The sequence below is a fragment of the Scophthalmus maximus genome, chromosome 8 (assembly GCF_022379125.1).
Source record: "Scophthalmus maximus strain ysfricsl-2021 chromosome 8, ASM2237912v1, whole genome shotgun sequence".
Taxonomy (NCBI): Eukaryota; Metazoa; Chordata; class Actinopteri; order Pleuronectiformes; family Scophthalmidae; genus Scophthalmus; species Scophthalmus maximus.
In genome coordinates, this window is record NC_061522.1 from 15,459,904 (window position 1) to 15,477,852 (window position 17,949).

At 41.3% G+C, this 17,949-nt stretch overlaps 3 protein-coding genes across 4 annotated transcripts; 2 read left to right on the forward strand and 1 right to left on the reverse strand.

Moving 5' to 3' along the window:
• Window positions 1–1,933: 1,933 nt before the first annotated feature.
• On the reverse strand, window positions 1,934–6,813 carry ftr84 (finTRIM family, member 84). Its single transcript, XM_035637832.2, has 7 exons — window positions 4,708–6,813; window positions 4,529–4,624; window positions 4,123–4,356; window positions 3,487–3,643; window positions 3,341–3,397; window positions 3,049–3,102; window positions 1,934–2,892 (listed from the first exon to the last, which is right to left on the reverse strand). The coding sequence occupies exons 1-7, from the start codon at window positions 5,278–5,280 to the stop codon at window positions 2,351–2,353; spliced, it is 1,713 nt and encodes a 570-aa protein (XP_035493725.2). The 5' UTR covers window positions 5,281–6,813; the 3' UTR covers window positions 1,934–2,350.
• Window positions 6,814–6,958: 145 nt separating this feature from the next.
• On the forward strand, window positions 6,959–11,464 carry tppp2 (tubulin polymerization-promoting protein family member 2). 2 transcript variants are annotated; one of them, XM_035637835.2, is made up of 4 exons: window positions 6,959–7,092; window positions 8,331–8,516; window positions 9,182–9,335; window positions 10,116–11,464. In XM_035637835.2, the coding sequence occupies exons 2-4, from the start codon at window positions 8,332–8,334 to the stop codon at window positions 10,305–10,307; spliced, it is 531 nt and encodes a 176-aa protein (XP_035493728.1). In that variant the 5' UTR covers window positions 6,959–7,092; window position 8,331; the 3' UTR covers window positions 10,308–11,464. The 2 variants fall into 2 exon arrangements, with proteins under 2 accessions (XP_035493728.1, XP_035493727.1); XM_035637834.2 differs by having other exon boundaries at window positions 6,963–7,092; window positions 8,328–8,516.
• Window positions 11,465–12,252: 788 nt separating this feature from the next.
• LOC118312849 lies at window positions 12,253–15,298 on the forward strand. Its single transcript, XM_035637833.2, has 5 exons — window positions 12,253–12,796; window positions 13,256–13,369; window positions 13,516–13,695; window positions 14,424–14,555; window positions 14,937–15,298. Exons 1-5 carry the CDS (start codon window positions 12,643–12,645, stop codon window positions 15,236–15,238), a joined length of 882 nt encoding a protein of 293 aa, XP_035493726.2. The 5' UTR covers window positions 12,253–12,642; the 3' UTR covers window positions 15,239–15,298.
• The last annotated feature ends 2,651 nt before the right edge of the window (window positions 15,299–17,949 follow it).

Consider the following 17,949-nt stretch of genomic DNA (forward strand, 5'->3'; position numbering starts at 1 on the left):
TACTGGGACGTCCTGATAGTGAAGAGCTACATAGAGATGTTAAAACTAACTGCCAAAAGCAGTACAACAGTGTAAAGTCCTGCATATACAATGGTGCAAGGTATTAACAATCTAACCATAATGTACAGTATATGAAAATATGTTTGTCCCACAGGGTGTTTTACTGCAGATTTGTTACTGTTGATAATGTAACATGAACACACTTGATTGTCTAAACACATCACTGTGGACTTTTAGTTGTCCTGAATAAACATTGGGATCTTTCACTTGGGTAGAAGTTGCAATACCGCGATAAAATAAATTAAATTAACATTTAATAAATGAAAGTAACACTGAGGTGAAACCAATTATTATACATTGCTGGATGGATATTGGTGGATTTAATTACAACAATAGGCAGTTTTTGATAATCAGTCAATTAGTCATTAAATACTGCTTGATAAGGCTCCTGTCAAGCATTTTGTTTTACACACACACACACTGATGATGGTCATTTACCTGTCATATACTACTAAAAGAGAGGGGAAACTCTGACCCCTGGTGGACAGATGACTCACCTGTGTTTGTTTCCAGTAAAACAATGTGCCAGTGGTGAGGCTGCCTCAAGGCCTGAGTCCTGTTGGAGTAGCTTAAATCACATGCACATAAATGCAAACAAACACATATGAGTGAACACAACTATGAGACTGTCCTAAGGCACACTTTTTTTTTCACACTGTTATCTAATGTATGTTTCTGACCTTATTTTTTGTAAGAATGGAGAGTTGGTGTACGGTGTTGCTTCTGCTGCTCCACATAAATACCTCCATGTCACACATGATCTGTGGCAGGGGTCACCAGCTGCAAGACCATGACAAATCCAGACCCATAATCAAATTAGACACCTTATATTTCATTACTTGCATTTTGTCTTTTTTTTGATTGTTATTACTCTGCTGACGTTCTCTCCTTATTTAGTCAAAAGGAGGAGAGAAACATGATTAAAGTTTTCAATTGACATATCAGTGCATATCCTGCAAATCTCTGCCTTGTAATGTAAATGTAACTATAAATCAAAATCACTCAAAACTAGACTACATTACGACATGATGTGCATGCAGGTACACATTCATATAGAGAAGGTTTATTGACAGTGTCAGTGATAATTAAAAGTCTCAAAAGCAGATGAGTTTGCCAGCCCTGTGGAGGTAGAGGAGAGGTTGTATGATGCCAGTTGCCAAAGCCAAGCTTGTACAAATGATAAAGGCTCTGGTAAAGTCCACAACATTAAGGCCGCACTGCAGTGGAATAGCAGCCACACAAAGGGAGGTCTCATAATAGGACTCACTGCCTTGGAAATATGTCCCCAAGCTGTTTTATTACCCTCTTGTCAGCTGGGAGAGATGACGGCCAACGTCTGTTGGAAGGAGTTAGACAAAAAAAAAAAAAAGAATCATATTTATTGGAGGAAGATGTTATTTGGGATATTTTCAGTTTTATAATATTATTTGTTACCTGATTTTTTCCAATAGTGTTTACTTTACACAATACTTGAGTGGTAGTGATGCAGATACACATTTGATCATACTATTCTATTATACTCAAAATCTTATTACACCATTACACCATAGAGCAGTTGCTAATATTTCTAATTTAGTTGGCTGACTGCCTCAAATACCTGTAAGTTTGCATGTTTCTGTCAATGGCTGTGAGTGTTTGTGTGTGTGTGTGTGTGTGTGTGTGTGTGTGTGTTAGGGGGAAACATGTAAAGCAGTGCTGAGTCATTTCTTTTGAAAATGATGTGAGCAAAGGTAGAAAGACTAATGGGCAAAACTCATGGTCACTGTGAACGTTACACAAATAACAAGTTAAAAATGACATTACAGTATGATGGCATGGATGACAAAATTTAAAAAAATTGCTTTAAAATGTAATATAAATGATAATTCCTTCATCATGCTCAATATGTTTTTTTTTATTTCAACCTCAATATGAAAGTTAATCTCCATAAATGCAATAAAAGCTTGAAAATTCAGAAACAGCGTGTAAATTGTTAATGTTTACTGGACATGTAGAAAAACAATGATTATGACATTTGTCATCTAACTACAGATTGTTTCAGCAGCAAATGTTGATTCTCATCAACGCGGTTGACTATTGTCATATTGTTGTCATTAAATCAGTACACATTTCTCCAAACACATCAACACATAACGACAGATAATGGCCTTGGAATTACACTCTGAGAGACGTTATCATCGCATATCATGCAGAGCGTTGACTCGACAACACGGCCAATTACATTGAACCGTACTGCACAGTAAATATGTAGTACCGACAAAGAGTTCACAGATGGTTTGGTTTTGACATCTTAATAAGATGTGGGATTCTGCCTCAGTTGGCAGAGGGTCACGGAGGAGCCCACACCAAAACCAGCAAACAGAGGCTCGCTGAACTGAGCTTTGAAACGGTGGATCAGATCCATAGTGTCTGACACTGAGTAAAAAGCCAAGGTGTTGCCTGCGTAGTCCAGGTAGACGCCGACCCGTGAAGCCCGGGGAGCGTCGGCAAGGTCTCGGTCTACTTTGTTGTGCCAGGCAGAGTAGCCAGAGTCTGAGCAGAGGAGACTCCAGGACTTGTCGTTGTAGCCCAGCAGGCTGTGCGAATTCTTCCCTTTGCGACTGATGCTCCTGTAGGCCACCCCGATGGAAAACTCCCCGCCCCACTCTGCCTCCCAGTAAAACCTGAAACCAGTCAGAGGCTCCTTGCACAGCACCTGGGAGAAGCCGTCGAAGCGCTCTGCGTGATCTGGGTAGAACTGGACAGTCTTCCTCCGCGTGACCCTCTGGTTCCCGTCCGACAACACCAGCTCTTTATACACTGTGTTCGGATCGAAGGACATCCTACAGGAGTCTGAGGAAAAACAGCCACAATTCACAGAACGAAACTGTCATTCATCCAATCATCAATAGATATGAACGCATTTTCCTACTGTCAAACAGGAACAAATATGAAAGTATTTCTAGTGATTTGAACACAAGTGGACTGAACCGTAAGAAGTTTACTTACATCGCAGGAAGTCTGTTCTTATCTTTGGCTCCTGAAAATCTACTCTGGAAGGAACTGTTTGGATTTAAAACAATGGACATTATATTTTGTGATCAATTTCATTTTATACTTTATCTTTAATTTATCTAAAATGAATTGCAGAAATGCATAATCAAAGTTGGGAACCTTGAAACACTTACTTTTAACGCATTGCTCGTTCTCTTTCCCAACATTTAAATGAATCTATCTAATCAATATTCAACAAGCGCTTAACAGTAACATACTGTTTACATTGCAGTTGATAGACACTTGCCTTTCAGTCGTTTGTCTCCATTTCTTGGCAGAAGAATGTACACAGGGGTTTCACTCACTGCAAAGATGATGCAGCGTTAGGTTGTCCTACTTTTTTGGTTACGTCATCAAAAGGATATTTTGCGAATGTTATCCACAAGATCAAACCTGTCTTGGAGATTTTGCTCAGTTCCTTCTTGCAGATGTCGTCCAGATGTTCCTTCATCTCTGTGGCCGTCTTGCTCATCTCTCCAAAGGAGAACTGAGGGTTGATGAGCACTTTGGGCACCATGGCCTCAGGAGGAACACAGAGGGTCGGGAAGTTCTGTTCAACCAACGAAACTGGAGTTCCATAATCGAGCGTAAGGAACACAATCTGAGAAATGGTATCGCCTCAACATAAGAACTAAAGCTGGTGGTACTGTCCCGACTGACTGGAATATTCACAAAGCACACCAACGTGATATTGCCAGCATTAATACTGATCCTGCTGACAAAAGAAATGTATGCCGTATTTGAGAAATCTTAGGCTAATATTACAGTATGTGAAACGTCAGCCACGTAGATCCCAGTGTTTAAAGTGTAAACACCTCTGCCTGTAGTTGAGTAACTAGTTCAGCAGGGAGTATTCATCCTGAACGAGCTTGAGCAACCAATATTATAGAATCTTACATTCTTTGGTGCATTAATGCCTGACCACCAGCAAGGTTTGGTGCATACTTTCAAAAAAATGGTATATATTTATGAGTATTCAAACAAAATATGCAGATTTGTTTCTTGCAGCTCTGTGTGCTCTCCCAGCACCTGCAGGAAGTGAATGTTGTCCTCCGTTTCGACGATCTGCCGCAGCTCCGCGTCTCTGCGCTGCAGCTCCATGATCTCCTGCTCCAGGCGCTCCACGTAGCCCTCGGCCTGCGACATCGCTGACTGCATGTTGGCCGTGATCATCTGGTGGATTTCGGCCTTCCAGCGCTCCACCGCCTGGAGCATTTCGTGGAAGGTTTTATCACTCTCTGCCTGTGCTCGCTGGGCACCGCTCTTGAAAAAAAAGGAAGTCAGTCTTCACCACTACCGCTGAATTGTGGCACATTTAAATATTTACAAATCTTATTCATAAAGGCTTTAAGGTGGATATTTTTTTGTAAAATATGTCCCATTTAGACAATGACAATAGCAATTTCAAAACGGATTGAGCTATGCCTGATCTTACTTTGAGAACATCCACATTGTGCTTGAGCTCCTGCAGCTCCTTCATCCTCTCCTGAATGATGTGCTGCACCTCAGACTGAGTGACCACCAGGACTTTCTGATGGAAGAACATAGATGTAAAAGATGACAGAAAACCCTTGAGTCAGAAACACAGCGGCGCTGCTGACAATCAACACTCGCCTGTTTCTCGATGCGCTCTTCTTCTGCTGAGGTGATGTTGTGGCTGCGGTGCTCTCTGACAGTGCACAGCACGCAGATGCACATCTGGTCGGAGCGGCAGAACAGCTCCAGGCCCTTCTCGTGCTGGGGACAGATCTTCCTGTCCAGGTGGCCCGTCTCGTCCACCAACTTGTGTCTCTTGAACGTAGACGACTCGTAGTGAGGCTTGACGTGCGTTTCGCAGTAGTAGGCCAAGCACATGAGGCACGACTTGACGGCCTTGCTGCGACGGCCGACGCAGAAGTCGCAGAAGGATTCACGGTGCATGTAGGGGAACGGCGTGAGCTCCGGAAGCTGCCGCCGCGGCTCGTGGTTGACGTCGGGAAGGTTCCGTCTCAGCACGGGCCGTGGCGTGAAGGTTGCGCGGCACTGTGGGCAGCTGTACACACCCATGTGGTCAAACTGGTCCCAGTAGATTTTGATGCACTCCAGGCAATAGGTGTCACCACAGGGGATGGTGACCGGGTCTCTCATTGCGTCCACACACAGTGGACAGTAAGCCTCGGGCGGTAAAGGGAAACCAGGCTCAGCCATGATGACGTTGGATGAGACAAATATGAAAAAATACTCAGAATAGCTTCTAGTTAATCTCTGCCATACAACTCTTTACCTCGGTAGGTCCACCAGAAAGGCCCTGAAGGTAAGTCAAGTGCTGCCAGAGTCCCAACACATGCTCCCGACACCCTACACCTGCTTGTCAATCCAGAGACAATGCTGCTTTCTGTTGCTATTTAAAGGGGAGGCTTTGTTTCCACTATAAGCAGACGTGTGATGTGTTTCCACAGAACTCCCTTTCCCAACGTCTGAGTGAAAGTACTGAGCCATGATAAGATCTGCTTACAAAGCAGGGATTTCAGCTCACCACCCACTACAAGGTCAGGTTGTCAGTGAAATAACTAATGTCGGTGACAGAGCAGCCAATGATTTAGCCTCATTAAAAGACACATCAAGGTGATGGTACTGCTCTTTTAACTGAGAGCAAGGTGACACCTTGAATCTGTATGTTGTTTGTATTAGCATCAGCATTTTTGCTCAAAAACACGTTTCAGCATGTTTAATGTGCAGGCTGTTTTCAAGTTGAATAGCACACGGGAATCAACATTCATCATGGACGGAGGAGTGAGTTGACTGTACAGGTTGATATTTCCAAGAGGGAACACACAGTCCTGTAGCTTTCCATTAGACCGAGCAGTGAGTTTCATGATGGTGCATGCTGTCAAAACAACTTGTGTTGATCCTGTGAACAAAATGCAGCTGATGGCATGTGGGTTCCCACAGGAGTAGGTTTGAAACCTGAAATGCTAGTATCAGAATGCAATTCATAAGTTTTTTCAGCAATTTAGTGATGTAAAAACCCAAGAAGAAAAACAAGTCTTATTGGGTCTGATTGGGACTTTGATGTCTCAAATTTGGCAAAACTAAAACGGCTTTGGAATTAGTTACCAACATAAGTCATGAATATAATATTATTTTTAGAGTCTGATCTTTATTTGCACTAGCTCAATAATGACATCCAGCCACCAGAGGACTGATTCCTGTGAACCCAGCATGTTAATCGACTAATCAATCAATCAACTAGTGACTGATTGCCTATGAGTGTCGACCAAGGTCCCTTGTGTCCCAGTGTACACTCTCACTGCAAACGGATTAATATCACCAGAACTATATCCGGCAGAAAGTCATATTTTCTCTTTGAAATGCACTTGAACAAAATTGAACTTTGAATTTGATCAAAATGTTCACCATGACTATTCTTGAAACTGGTACAGGGGTTAGGAGAGTGAAAAAAGGAACAATATACTGTTTGTATTTATATTGTTGACTCTCTTTGTCCTCTGAAGGGCCAATCTCCTCTTTGTCCACACAAGAGTGCTCTTGTGACAATGACTGTCACAGGGAGATAAAGAGATGGTGATGGAGAGTGATGGCAAACAGCTGTGAGCTGAGTTTAGTGTTGCCGAGGAGACAACAGAGTGAGAAACTGAAAATAATTAAAATTAAAAAAAGTTCAATATTTAAAAAAAAAATCTTTCCACAGAAACATATGTATGTATATATATGCAAGAAGCTAATGAGACTGAATAGACACCAGGGAGGCTGCGTAGCCATGATGTCATCGACTGTGCCGGTTGGTACTCACTCCCTCCTCCCCCTCCTGTTCCTCTCTCCTCCTGCCTCTTTGTGTCTCTCCACTTCTGTCATCATCGTGAGAAAGCCTGGGAGTGGCCGGAAGGAGGACCGCCAGACGAGAGAGGAGAACAGAGAGGAGGAGGTGGACCAGCTGTACACGAATCAGGATTTTTTTTCCAGATTATTTCCCCAGCATCCTTCCATTTACGGCAGCAGGTACATTTCACTTTGGGGGGTGATTTTTGGCATCGCCCTCCGTCCACTGGGACCAACAGTCATATAGTGAAGGGGAGGGGGAGGCAGCAGAAAACAAGGCTCAGGACTATACATTTAGCAGCTGCCCCGACTAGATATGTTTGTTTAAGCTCCAATAGTAACAAGTATTGTGTAATATTTACGTGGACATTTTTATATTGAACGTATTCAATATTATTAACAAAAGTACACATAGCAATGCAGATATGCAACACTGTTTCATGCTTTCATTTGCTGCAATATTCTTTTAATGCCTGCAACAGTTGTGTCCACAAAGTGCCCCTGAGGAATAGGGAATTGATTGCAAACCGGTACATTAAGTATGCCAGAAATGTGTATTTAGATCTCTGTGATTCTGTGGTTATTTTTGAATGTCTCCACACATTTGTCACATTTTATTACAGTGTAACAATCACAGTACATGGATATAATGGATAAGTCTGTTTCAGTATGTTTCTTCATTCACTGCAGGCAGAACAGCTGAACAGCCATTTGCAAATTGAGTTTATTGAATTAAACTGAACTAAAAGCTTGAGTAACACTAATAGAACAGTGATGGATGTGAAAGTGTGTCTCTATACCTACGTGTGTGTGTGTGTGTGTGTCTGCATGTTTATAGGGCGGGTGTCCACTCAGACGGACCATCACAGCAGTCATTTCTTGGCAAGCAGGACATCAATCAGCTAATGGAGTCATTAGGAATTGTTGAGAAAGGTTCTTCAGTTTAAAAAAAAAAGTGTCCTCGCAAGGATAGAAAGCAAAATGAATGTGACGCAACGTAAGGATGTTTTTGTCATCAATCTTTGAAGGGCAACTTTTGGGTTAGGACATTGAAGCCGTATGAAGCCATCATGCTGCAATATTAAACATGATCAGTTTGTGTATGCGTAACAGCAATGAACTTAAGTCTGATTGGTTATTTTTCATTTCACCAAGGGAGGAAAAGCCGTTGCGGCTCCTGTCGCGGTCGACGTTACTGTGTGAGATCAAACCAGCCATTAAAGGCGTGGATCTGTCATGTTCTTTGATCCCGGTAGATCCGTGCCTTTGACGGCAGGAGTACCCATCTCGACTCCTGACACCCGGCACTGACCTTAAGAAATATATATACTATATCTATTCGGTGTATACACACAGAATCTCAAAATCAGTGGTGTTTAACTGTCATCATTTTTTCCCCCTCTCAAATTTCGGAGGAGCATGGCCGAGGGCTCAGTGTCAGAGGTGGAGACCTCCTTCCAGAAGTTTGCTGTCCACGGGGACAGCAAGGCCACGGGGAAGGAGATGAACGGCAAGAACTTTGTCAAGCTCTGCAAAGACTGCCACATCATTGACGGGAAGAGCGTCACTTCCACAGACGTTGACATAGTTTTCAGCAAAGTCAAGTAAGACTTAATGCAGGTTCCACCTCCCACAGCTAATATGCTAACAAATCACGTCTATATCAGCTGTCCAATCCATGGAGAGTCAGTCTTTTGCTTATACATTTTTGATTGAAATAATAGTTTAAGATTAGTAGTAGTGGTCTGCTGCTATTTGGATTTGTAAAGGTCATGGTGATGCAGGAAGGAAAAGTAGGGATCACCAAAGGTATTAGGAGTGATGCTCTTGGGAATATACATGTCCAACAAGTTCTAATGCACTGTACAAAAATTTCATGGAAATGCATCTGGTTGTTGAGATAACTCCAACAGGTAACTAAACGACACGCCGCCTTTGCCATCCCGAGAACCAATGACGTAATCATGGCTAAAAAGACTAAATGATTTAGATTTTTCCCAACATATTTCTGCCGGTGCATAGTGAAGAGGGCACCATGCACACATGCAGGATTTATTTAGATTTTCACCATGGCCAGGATTGTTAATAATGTTTCTAGATTATTGAGATATATCTAACTTGGCACATTGTGACATTACTGCTTGGAAATGTCTATCAGAGGTTTAGTTTACTTGTACTAGATTTCTACAGTAGATTGCAGTTTACAGTACTGACTCTTTTATCTTAATCATAATTACTTTCCTCTTCTGGCAACACTGTGTTCCCTCAGGGAAAAGTCAGCTCGTGTAATTACATTTGAGCAATTCAACCTGGCCCTGACTGAATTGGCTCCTAAGCGCTTTAAAGGCAAAAGCACGGAGGAGGCGCTTGAGAAGCTCTATGCTCTCGTCGTTGGGAGGGGGCCTTCCAATGCTGGAGTCACAGTGAGTATTTCATAACCACTTTTTCCTCACCCTTCACCACCCTCAGGAATGTAACATACGGGGGCTGCATCCATGGATCCCTGCAAAGAGTACCATAGTTCACTGATTGACCCACCACAAAACAACTGATAGTTTTCCGTTTACACTTTACGTTAAGTTAAGTTAGGTATAAAGAGGAAAATGGCATTGGTTTGTGTTAAATGTAATTATGCTAAAGGTTGGTTAAATAATAGTAAAAAAGCTTGAGGGACTTGTATTTGAGATTCATAATAATGTGCTGACATATATTTTTGCTTTTTTAGTCAAATTAGGTCTGTTTACCATGGCCACCATCTAGCCACCTCCTCTGCTGCTGTGTCTTTTTTTATTCCTCCACCAGAGGGCGGCAAAGTTTCGTATCCAGAACATTGTGGCTTTAAATTGACATTTCTTTTACAGAAGTCAATACTTTAACTGTGATAATATTCATAGAAGGAAAAAGTAAAGTAATCAGAAAAGTATTTGCTTATGTTGTGGGGACACAGTCACATTGTGGGGACTTGACTTTCATATGGGGATGAAAAGCAAGTCCCCATGACATGTAGTTCAGAGTAAAGACTTCTGGTCTTCAGGTCCGGTTAAAGTTAATGTGTTATAAGTCTTTTAAGTGAATGTAGGTCGATGTAATGCCCTCGGACAATGTGTGTGTTTGTGCTCTTACCGGAATGGAGGAATTCAATTAATATCTGTTATGTCAGTTAAGTTTCGACTGTAAATCTTTATCCTCTATTGTTTTTTTAGAAAGTGGCAAAGGCAGCAGCAGTGGACAGACTGACTGATACCACCAAATACACGGGATCACATAAGGAGCGGTTCGACGACTCTGGCAAAGGAAAAGGGAAGGCCGGGCGCGAGGACGCCGCAGACGCGAGTGGTTACGTGTCATCTTACAAGGGCAGCGGCACGTACGATGAGAAAGTGAAGGAAGCATAACCCTGCTGACAGATTATGAGAACTTGAAATAATTGGCTACTGTATTTATAGAAATGAAAGTAATATACATACTGAATGTATTGTTAGCATATTTGGAACACTTTGAGGCTATTCCACAAAAATGATACAATTGGAGTTTAAAGGTTTTCATGAATAACAGTATAACTGAATATAATTAAAAGATAATGAATATATATATTTACCTGTTGTAACAGCTAATAATCTTACAGAGACCAAAAGATTAAACTGCACTTATAGCCGAGCAAGCTTTGTAGGAACCAGCTCTGCTGTGTGTTATAGCTTTAAACTGTGCCTATATTGAGTTAGCCGCCAGCGTGAATGCTCTGTTGTAATGTGTCGCTATGCTCAGCTAAGTTGATGCAACGGGTGAACATTTAGCTTGTTTCAAGAAATGACACTGTGGTCACTCGTCACCTGCGTATGGCTTTATATTTCAGTGCCTTTTGCTACATGGTCAATAAGCCTTTATTACTCTTGTCATGAGATTTATTCATATGATTTAATCATATTACATTATGTAGAGAAATGCAAAAAGCAGTGAAGAACACTAAACTGTACTGATGAAGCGAATATATATATATGTGGGATATTTATTATTTATTTATTCCTACCTTAGATGCTTCTTACTTTATCTGAACAGATAGAAGTCGATTTATGTCTATGATATATGTATGTACATGTACGTGATATGATATATGCAGAAACTCAAATCTTATATATCTATAACTGACAACGGTCTGGATTCTTTCACAAAATTAGTCGAATTAGATGAGATAATTGGGTACATGTAGCAACAAATTGTCATGTATATGTTTTCAATGAATAGCTATTCAAAACAATGCAGGTTATGTCTTCCAACATGAAAACCTCAGAAGAAACTGCCTGGATAGAGTTTCACAACATTTAACACTGCTTATCGTGTGGTGCTTATGTTTAAAGATAGCTTTCCTCTTCTATTCCTCACTACAGGCCCGATAAGGATCACTTGAGTTTTGTGTGACGACTGGTGTTAAATTTCATCCTGCTGAGCCTGTATTCGGTGTATTGTCATGCTCAAGTCGAAATTTACTATAATCACAGAGATGTCATACACATAGTGGGGGAATAATTCTATAAATAAAAGGTACAAAGTGGAACCTTTGTCGAATAATTGTCCTTTGTTTTATCTGTTCCTTCTCAAGGCTCTTTATCAGAGGTGAAACTCTCTGAAAACATTTACAACACATTACCTATCACAATATATGAATTTGATTTGGCAACTTTTAGTTACAAATCTAGCAGATTTACAGCAATATGTTTATTTGGAGTCATGTAAAATGTATTTCTACAGCTTGATACTGGAAATAATCAGGTAATCTGCCATGATCACATTGATGAGAGTCAGTTAAAGTTGTGAGCTGTAAAACCACATCACTGAGTTAAAGATGATACACTGTACAGTGTTGACAGACAATTATCCGTGGGTGATCACCTTCGCAGTCCTTTAATCTATTGCTATTGTATACTATTGATTGTTGCTAATGTAAAAATATTGATTGTAGCATCTTTAATCTCAGTTCTGAGATATCCAGAATACGAATAGATTCCACTTCTACAAAGAGAAAACCATTACCAGTTTACTATAACACAAAAAAGTTCATATTCCATACGATATCAATTCTTGATTAACTAACAAAAAAAATCCTAATGTAGGAGTCTTATCGTAGAACCACAATTCTACTGTGAAACCCGTTACAGGGATGTGCGGCTTCCCAGATCTCCAGTGTATTAATACAACACTGATGTGCTTATCATAGCACGGATCATTCATAAACTACCAACAAGGTTTTGAACTCTTGTTGGCTCACACTGTTTACGACTTGGCTGAATAACATTAGCGTCAATGTTCAGCTCGAAACTTTCCATTTCAAACTGCTCCCTCATGGACCGACCGTGATTGACATGTACACGCACTATTGGAAACAACAGCCTTTGCTAAACTGGGTCCTCCTCTGATCCAGTGTCATCAGTTTCCAAGAGAGTGACATGTGCAGGGGGATTAAGCACCAGGCTCATCATAGACAACAGACAGAGAGATCATATCAGCTAACGTGACACCTCTGACCTAATAGCCGGCACATAGTCCCACTGGCTTTTTTTTGAGATACAATCAAGGAATATTTTGATACACACTGGGGAGCTCGTCGGGATGGTCCCCCCCGAAACCTGCTCCCACGGGTCACACCTAGCCTAAGAAGCAGATAGCGACGAATGCGTATGGGAGGGGGAATGTGGAGTGTGTTGCCATGTCTCCACCCACCTGCAAATAAAACAGATGTTAAAGGAAAAGTTGTCAAGAAATCACCGTGGACTGTACGGGACACATTTTCACTACTTTTCAAAAACATTTGATCGTAAATTGATTTTCAGTTGTCAGTATTGGTTATACTTGAGAAGACATTGGAGAGGAGATTCCCTGCTGGACTTCAGTGAGTTAAGTATTTTTTAACAACATTATGTGGGGAGTACAAGGCTAAATCTCATGTTCATGTTTGCTCCCAGATGTTTCTGTGGCAGTAGTATGGAGGCCATTCTTGTAACATTTAAATCAATTCACTTTTTTGTGCTTTTTACATGATTTGGCAAAAGTTCTGCAGGAAAAGTTAATTAAGAATTTATGGTAAAAAAACTGAAATCCATTCAACACTCTGTAAAGGATATTCACAACACAGTATTCACAAGTATAATCTAATGTTTCTATAGAAAAGAAAAATATCTGCTGAATGGAAATCTCTAATTGAACCGTATTATTAAACCTGTAAAATAATTTGGTCTACTGACTACATAACAACTTCCAGGTTACCCTTATATTGTCTGTAAACTCCTTGACTACAAAGACACACTGCATATTAAGCAATCTTCATTCTCACACACTATTCTGTTTGCAGATATTCCCTTGTGTTGTGAGATGAGAGCTGTGGTATACTCTCTGTTTGTCCTGGGCCTGCTGTGGGACAGTGTGAGAGCTGAAAACACCATTGGCGGCCTAAAAGTAGCAGCAGGTGAAGCACACTATTATTCATCTAGTGGTACTGCATGACAACTTTGACCACAACATAACACGGCTTAAAATATACCAAATACAGAATACCAGCTAAATTTAAAGATGGATGTCACTCTTTCTCTTTCCCTCCTCCTGCATTTGTAGCTGCATGGGCGGGGGAGCTGCCGTGCAGGAAGTGGGACTGTGAGTGCACATTCAAGCGCCAGCGGAGCTGCTGCTGTGCCAACCAGGAGCTCCAGGAGGCGGAGGATCAAATCTTTGTGAGAATGATGGACCTGTCGCTGAGAGTGTCCCAGCTGGGCGACAGCGTCCTCGAAGTCATAGGTACTCTGGAGCACGACCAGTAGTAGCACAATTCTGCAGGAATGTCCATATTTATATAGTTGCAGCTGTTTATGAATCTAAAATTTCTTTAACTTCATTAATTTTAGAGATGTCCATAATGAAGCAGGTTTGGATGTTGACAAAACAGCCTCACTTCATGGAATTTTAGATGTTCAAATGTTTGTATTGATATTAGTCCATATCTGGTTGAGAGGGTGGATTATTAAGTTTTGATTTTCTATTACCAATCTGGAAAATGGTGTGTCTTGCTGACTATTAACACGAGTTAGCAGTTTATAGGATCAGTTAATTTTAAGTTTTTCACACAAAAGCAATACTTTTTTATTTAGTTTGATTAAACTAAGTTGACTTTAAACAACTGTCAAACTTTTAAAATTCCAAGCATGTCAACATTTTTCTGACAACATATTTCATGACCACACCTTAGTAGGTAGAGGTGATGCCCCCTGTTTTTCTTTACAAATTTCTGTAAAAGTTATTTTCGAACATTTACAATCAATAATGAAAACCTAGAAAGATCAGGCAATGTGATCAAAAGAACAGATACTAAATGGACCTGATGGTTAGATCATTGTGTTGACTGCTTTTTTCCGAGTTCCAGAATGAACTTTGAACCTCAAAACTGTTTGCCACTGTCACAAAATGAAAGAGAACAAACTTTTACCCTTTCAAAGACTGTGCTTGCATTTTCCTGCTGACTCTCTCAGGCGGGATACAGGTTGCGTTCACTGCCTCCTTGAGCCCCAGAACAATCTGCTTTGGGCCTTTAACCAGAAATAGACCCATCCCGTATGATGTCATCACCCTCAACCAAGGAAGCATGTACAACCCTGCTCTGGGTAAGTGCTCACAAGCAGTCATTTATAACACGGTACAAAACCCTTGTCCGGCCACAGTCCATGTGATGGCAACATTCCTGTCTGAGTACTAAGGAACTCCAAGTAAAGGGAAACATCCTGCTTTAGTATTTGGTAGCTGGTAGCTGACAGGTGGAGAAAATGGAACATGGTCCACACTCATCCAATAAGAATCTGATTCAGGAGAAATGGGTTCAGTCAGTAAAGGCTTACATCACATGAACAATGTGCTCTCAGCAGTTTACTGGTGTCCCTTCTTTTCCCAACTGATTTGCTAATCAGTTCACAGAATTGTAGACCATAAATGTGCGGAGGTGCCTCATGCAAACTGAATGAAACAATTAATACATGCTTCTCTTCCAGGTCTATTCACGGCCCTTCGTTCCGGACTGTACTCCTTCTCTTTCTCTGTCTACTCCAAGGTGAGCGCGGCGGGTGACAGGATGTACTACAAGGTGCAACTCATGAGAAACGGGCGGGTGGTGGCGGCCACTTGGGAGGACAACAGGGAGGACTCAGAAGACAGCAGCTCCCACACAGTTCTACTGCCACTGCAGCAGGGAGACCAGGTCTATGTGGAGCTCCAGAGAGGACGGCAGCTGTGTGGGAACGTCGTGGGTCTGAACACCTTCAGTGGCTCCTTGATTTACACAAGTCAGGCCTAAGATTAATTCACCTCACCGTCGTTTGATTTCCTTTTTCTCAAATAGCAAAAATGATGGAATTGTCACACGAAAAATAAAGATGAAAGCGAAATAAATGATTTAAGTCATGAAGCTGCGCGGTGTGGGCTTTTTTTTTTTTTTAGAACTTCATTAAAAATAGGATGAAATTATGTTTTTTAATAAAACCAACTTCAAAACTAGAATTATATGGTATGATGTAAAATGATGTTTAGCAAAAAACATTTTCATGAGCATCAGCCAGGCATTAGAGAACAAATAACATATATAATGTATGTATGTATGTGGTCTTAAACAATTTTGGGTGGACAATCAATGTAAGATAATGTTGAGGTAATCATGAAGTAATGAGGGAATATTCAGTAACTACTAATTTGAGGGTTCACAAAAACTATTTTATGTTTTAACGACAAATTTATTGATTTCACGATAAAAGGGAGAAAAAAGAACAGCACATCATGACTGGACTTTTATTTGTTCACAACTTTGTAGTCGAGATTACTTTTACACCCTGCGACCTTGAATTTCATCAGTTATATTGAACTTCTCATAAGGGCGGGATGAGCACCACTGCTTCTTCAAAATATATGTACTTTTTCAAAAAAGCACCTAAGCAGGTCTTGACTTTAAAGCAGGTCTTAGTACCAAACAGTGTCAGGCCTGAATTGCAGTCAGACTATGTGACGAACCACATCACCTACTCATATACTCGTTTTCTTCTTTTTATAAAAAATACTCACCCTTGTGTGATGACATGCTCGTCATTTAAGGAAGAAATGGTGGAAGGAGGAGAATGTGGACTGAAAGAGTAATAGTGGAATAGAAAGACGATGGAAGGAAGCGGGGGAGTCAAAGGTCATCTATAAAATGATAAGAAGTTGACTTGACTGAAAAGCAGAACTCATACGCTCAGTGTCAGTGTGGCTAAACTGTTTTTCTGTCAGGCCAAGTGAGGTCATGTGACCTGAACTGAATGACAGCAGCCGGGGCAATTTATTCATAGTTACACTGTCAAAATGTGAAACATCCTTCCTTCCTAGGAAAGAGAAAAAATATTAGCAAGGTGGTGATTTAACATCTTTCAAAAACCCCATTCGTCCTGTGTTTTTGGTTTTCACTACATGGGGAAACAACAATATATGGATTTCAAGGAAAGGGGGAGATGGGGGCCATTTATCACTGTCATCCAGCCCTCTAACCCTCTCTCCCCTTGTTGTTAATGTTTTCATTTTTTAATTAATCAAGATTGCCAGTACCATGACTGTGTGATAGTGAGCCGACACGATGCAACAACCTTGAAACTGAAGAATCTTAATCCTATTGTTGATGTTATTATTGCCACTATGACAAAGTATGTACAAGAATATATTCTGTAAAAAGAAGGGTATGATGTTTCAATACTCTTCCAGCAGATGACAGCATTGTCCAACTATTTGGCCCCAGTCATTGAACTGCCTGAGCTGCTCTCAGCACCGTGCCTCTCTCTCTCTCTCTGTGTGTGTGTGTGTGTGTGTGTGTGTGTGTGTGTGTGTGTGTGTGTGTGCATGGGGGAGAGATATGGGAGGAACAGTTTGACTGCAAAAGAAGGGAGAGGGGACCCAACATGCTTTGAGAGCTGATTAAAGGCAGAGATGGAGGTACTGTGGCAGGGGTGTTTTTTTTCCAGGAAGAGAAGATAAAAAATAAGCACAGACAGGAAGAAACAGACACTGGCTATCAGTCTCCTGTTTCGCTGCAGGCCCCGGAGAGAGCCGGGTTGGTGTTTGTGAGAAGACAGGAGCAGGGAGAGAGGTAAGAGTGCAGACAAACAGGGAATATGAAGCTTGTGAGAGGATGGGAGGGATTGGCTGAGGATGGATATTTGGTTTAGCTGGAGCATACCTTGGAGAGCAAGAGAGGAACACAAGACTACAGCAAAGAGACAGATGAAAAAAAGATAGAAAAAACCCAGTGGAGGATGATTGCTGTACAAACACAGCAATGTAAGAGTGTGTGTGTGTGTGTATGGGTGTATGTTGGATGTTCAGCGGATTGCTCCAACATTCCCAGCTGAGAAAAAGATAAATGAATGCGGCTTAAAACACAGAGCAAAGGGTTAGTGCAGTACGGAAGGCGAGGAGCAGAATGGAGAGTCAACACGCAGGACACTGAATAAATGACCCAGTACTAGCAGTACAACAGAGAGAGTAAGAGAAAGGAGAAGGATTTAGGATTTAGTTTGAGGTATGACAAAAAAAAGGGTCTGGGAAAAAAGGGGGGATTCAAGAAATCAGGATGAGGTGTACTGTAGAGGGCAAGGGGGAAATGGAAGGCACGAGATGACAGACATTAGAGAAGGATACAACGTGGAAAAAGAAAGTGAGAGGAAGGACTACGGATAAAGTGTGTTAAAGGTTTTGAAACATAAGATTGGGATTATTGTCAGGAAAAGTAATTACAAGCCTGCACAGGGATGAAAACTGTCTCTTGCAATGGCAGCGAACATTGGATATTCCATTGGGTAAGCTCTGGTGGATGAAGCAGGGATGGGAAAAAGATATCCTGTCATTTAGAAAGTCACAGTCAAGGTCGAAAGAGGACACACACTAGAAAACTGTGGCCAGTAATGAGGTGGAAGCAGTCCTGGTCGTGACTGAAACCAACGGGACTTTACTGTGTGTGAGCTGACAACCCGCATCTCGGCATCCTTTTGT

Bases quoted from the DNA above. Each gene is read 5' to 3' on its own strand.
- ftr84 (XM_035637832.2), bottom strand. From the start codon at position 5,280: ATGGCTGAGCCTGGTTTCCCTTTACCGCCCGAGGCTTACTGTCCACTG. The intron at 4,625-4,707 runs GCGAGTGTTGAT...TTCTTCCATCAG, and splicing joins AAGAGCGCATCGAGAAACAG to AAAGTCCTGGTGGTCACTCA. The intron at 4,357-4,528 runs GTAAGATCAGGC...TTTTTTTTCAAG, and splicing joins ACAATGTGGATGTTCTCAAA to AGCGGTGCCCAGCGAGCACA.
- tppp2 (XM_035637835.2), top strand. From the start codon at position 8,332: ATGGCCGAGGGCTCAGTGTCAGAGGTGGAGACCTCCTTCCAGAAGTTT. The intron at 8,517-9,181 runs GTAAGACTTAAT...GTGTTCCCTCAG, and splicing joins ATAGTTTTCAGCAAAGTCAA to GGAAAAGTCAGCTCGTGTAA. The intron at 9,336-10,115 runs GTGAGTATTTCA...TTGTTTTTTTAG, and splicing joins CTTCCAATGCTGGAGTCACA to AAAGTGGCAAAGGCAGCAGC.
- LOC118312849 (XM_035637833.2), top strand. From the start codon at position 12,643: ATGTTAAAGGAAAAGTTGTCAAGAAATCACCGTGGACTGTACGGGACA. The intron at 12,797-13,255 runs GTGAGTTAAGTA...TTCTGTTTGCAG, and splicing joins AGATTCCCTGCTGGACTTCA to ATATTCCCTTGTGTTGTGAG. The intron at 14,556-14,936 runs GTAAGTGCTCAC...CTTCTCTTCCAG, and splicing joins CATGTACAACCCTGCTCTGG to GTCTATTCACGGCCCTTCGT.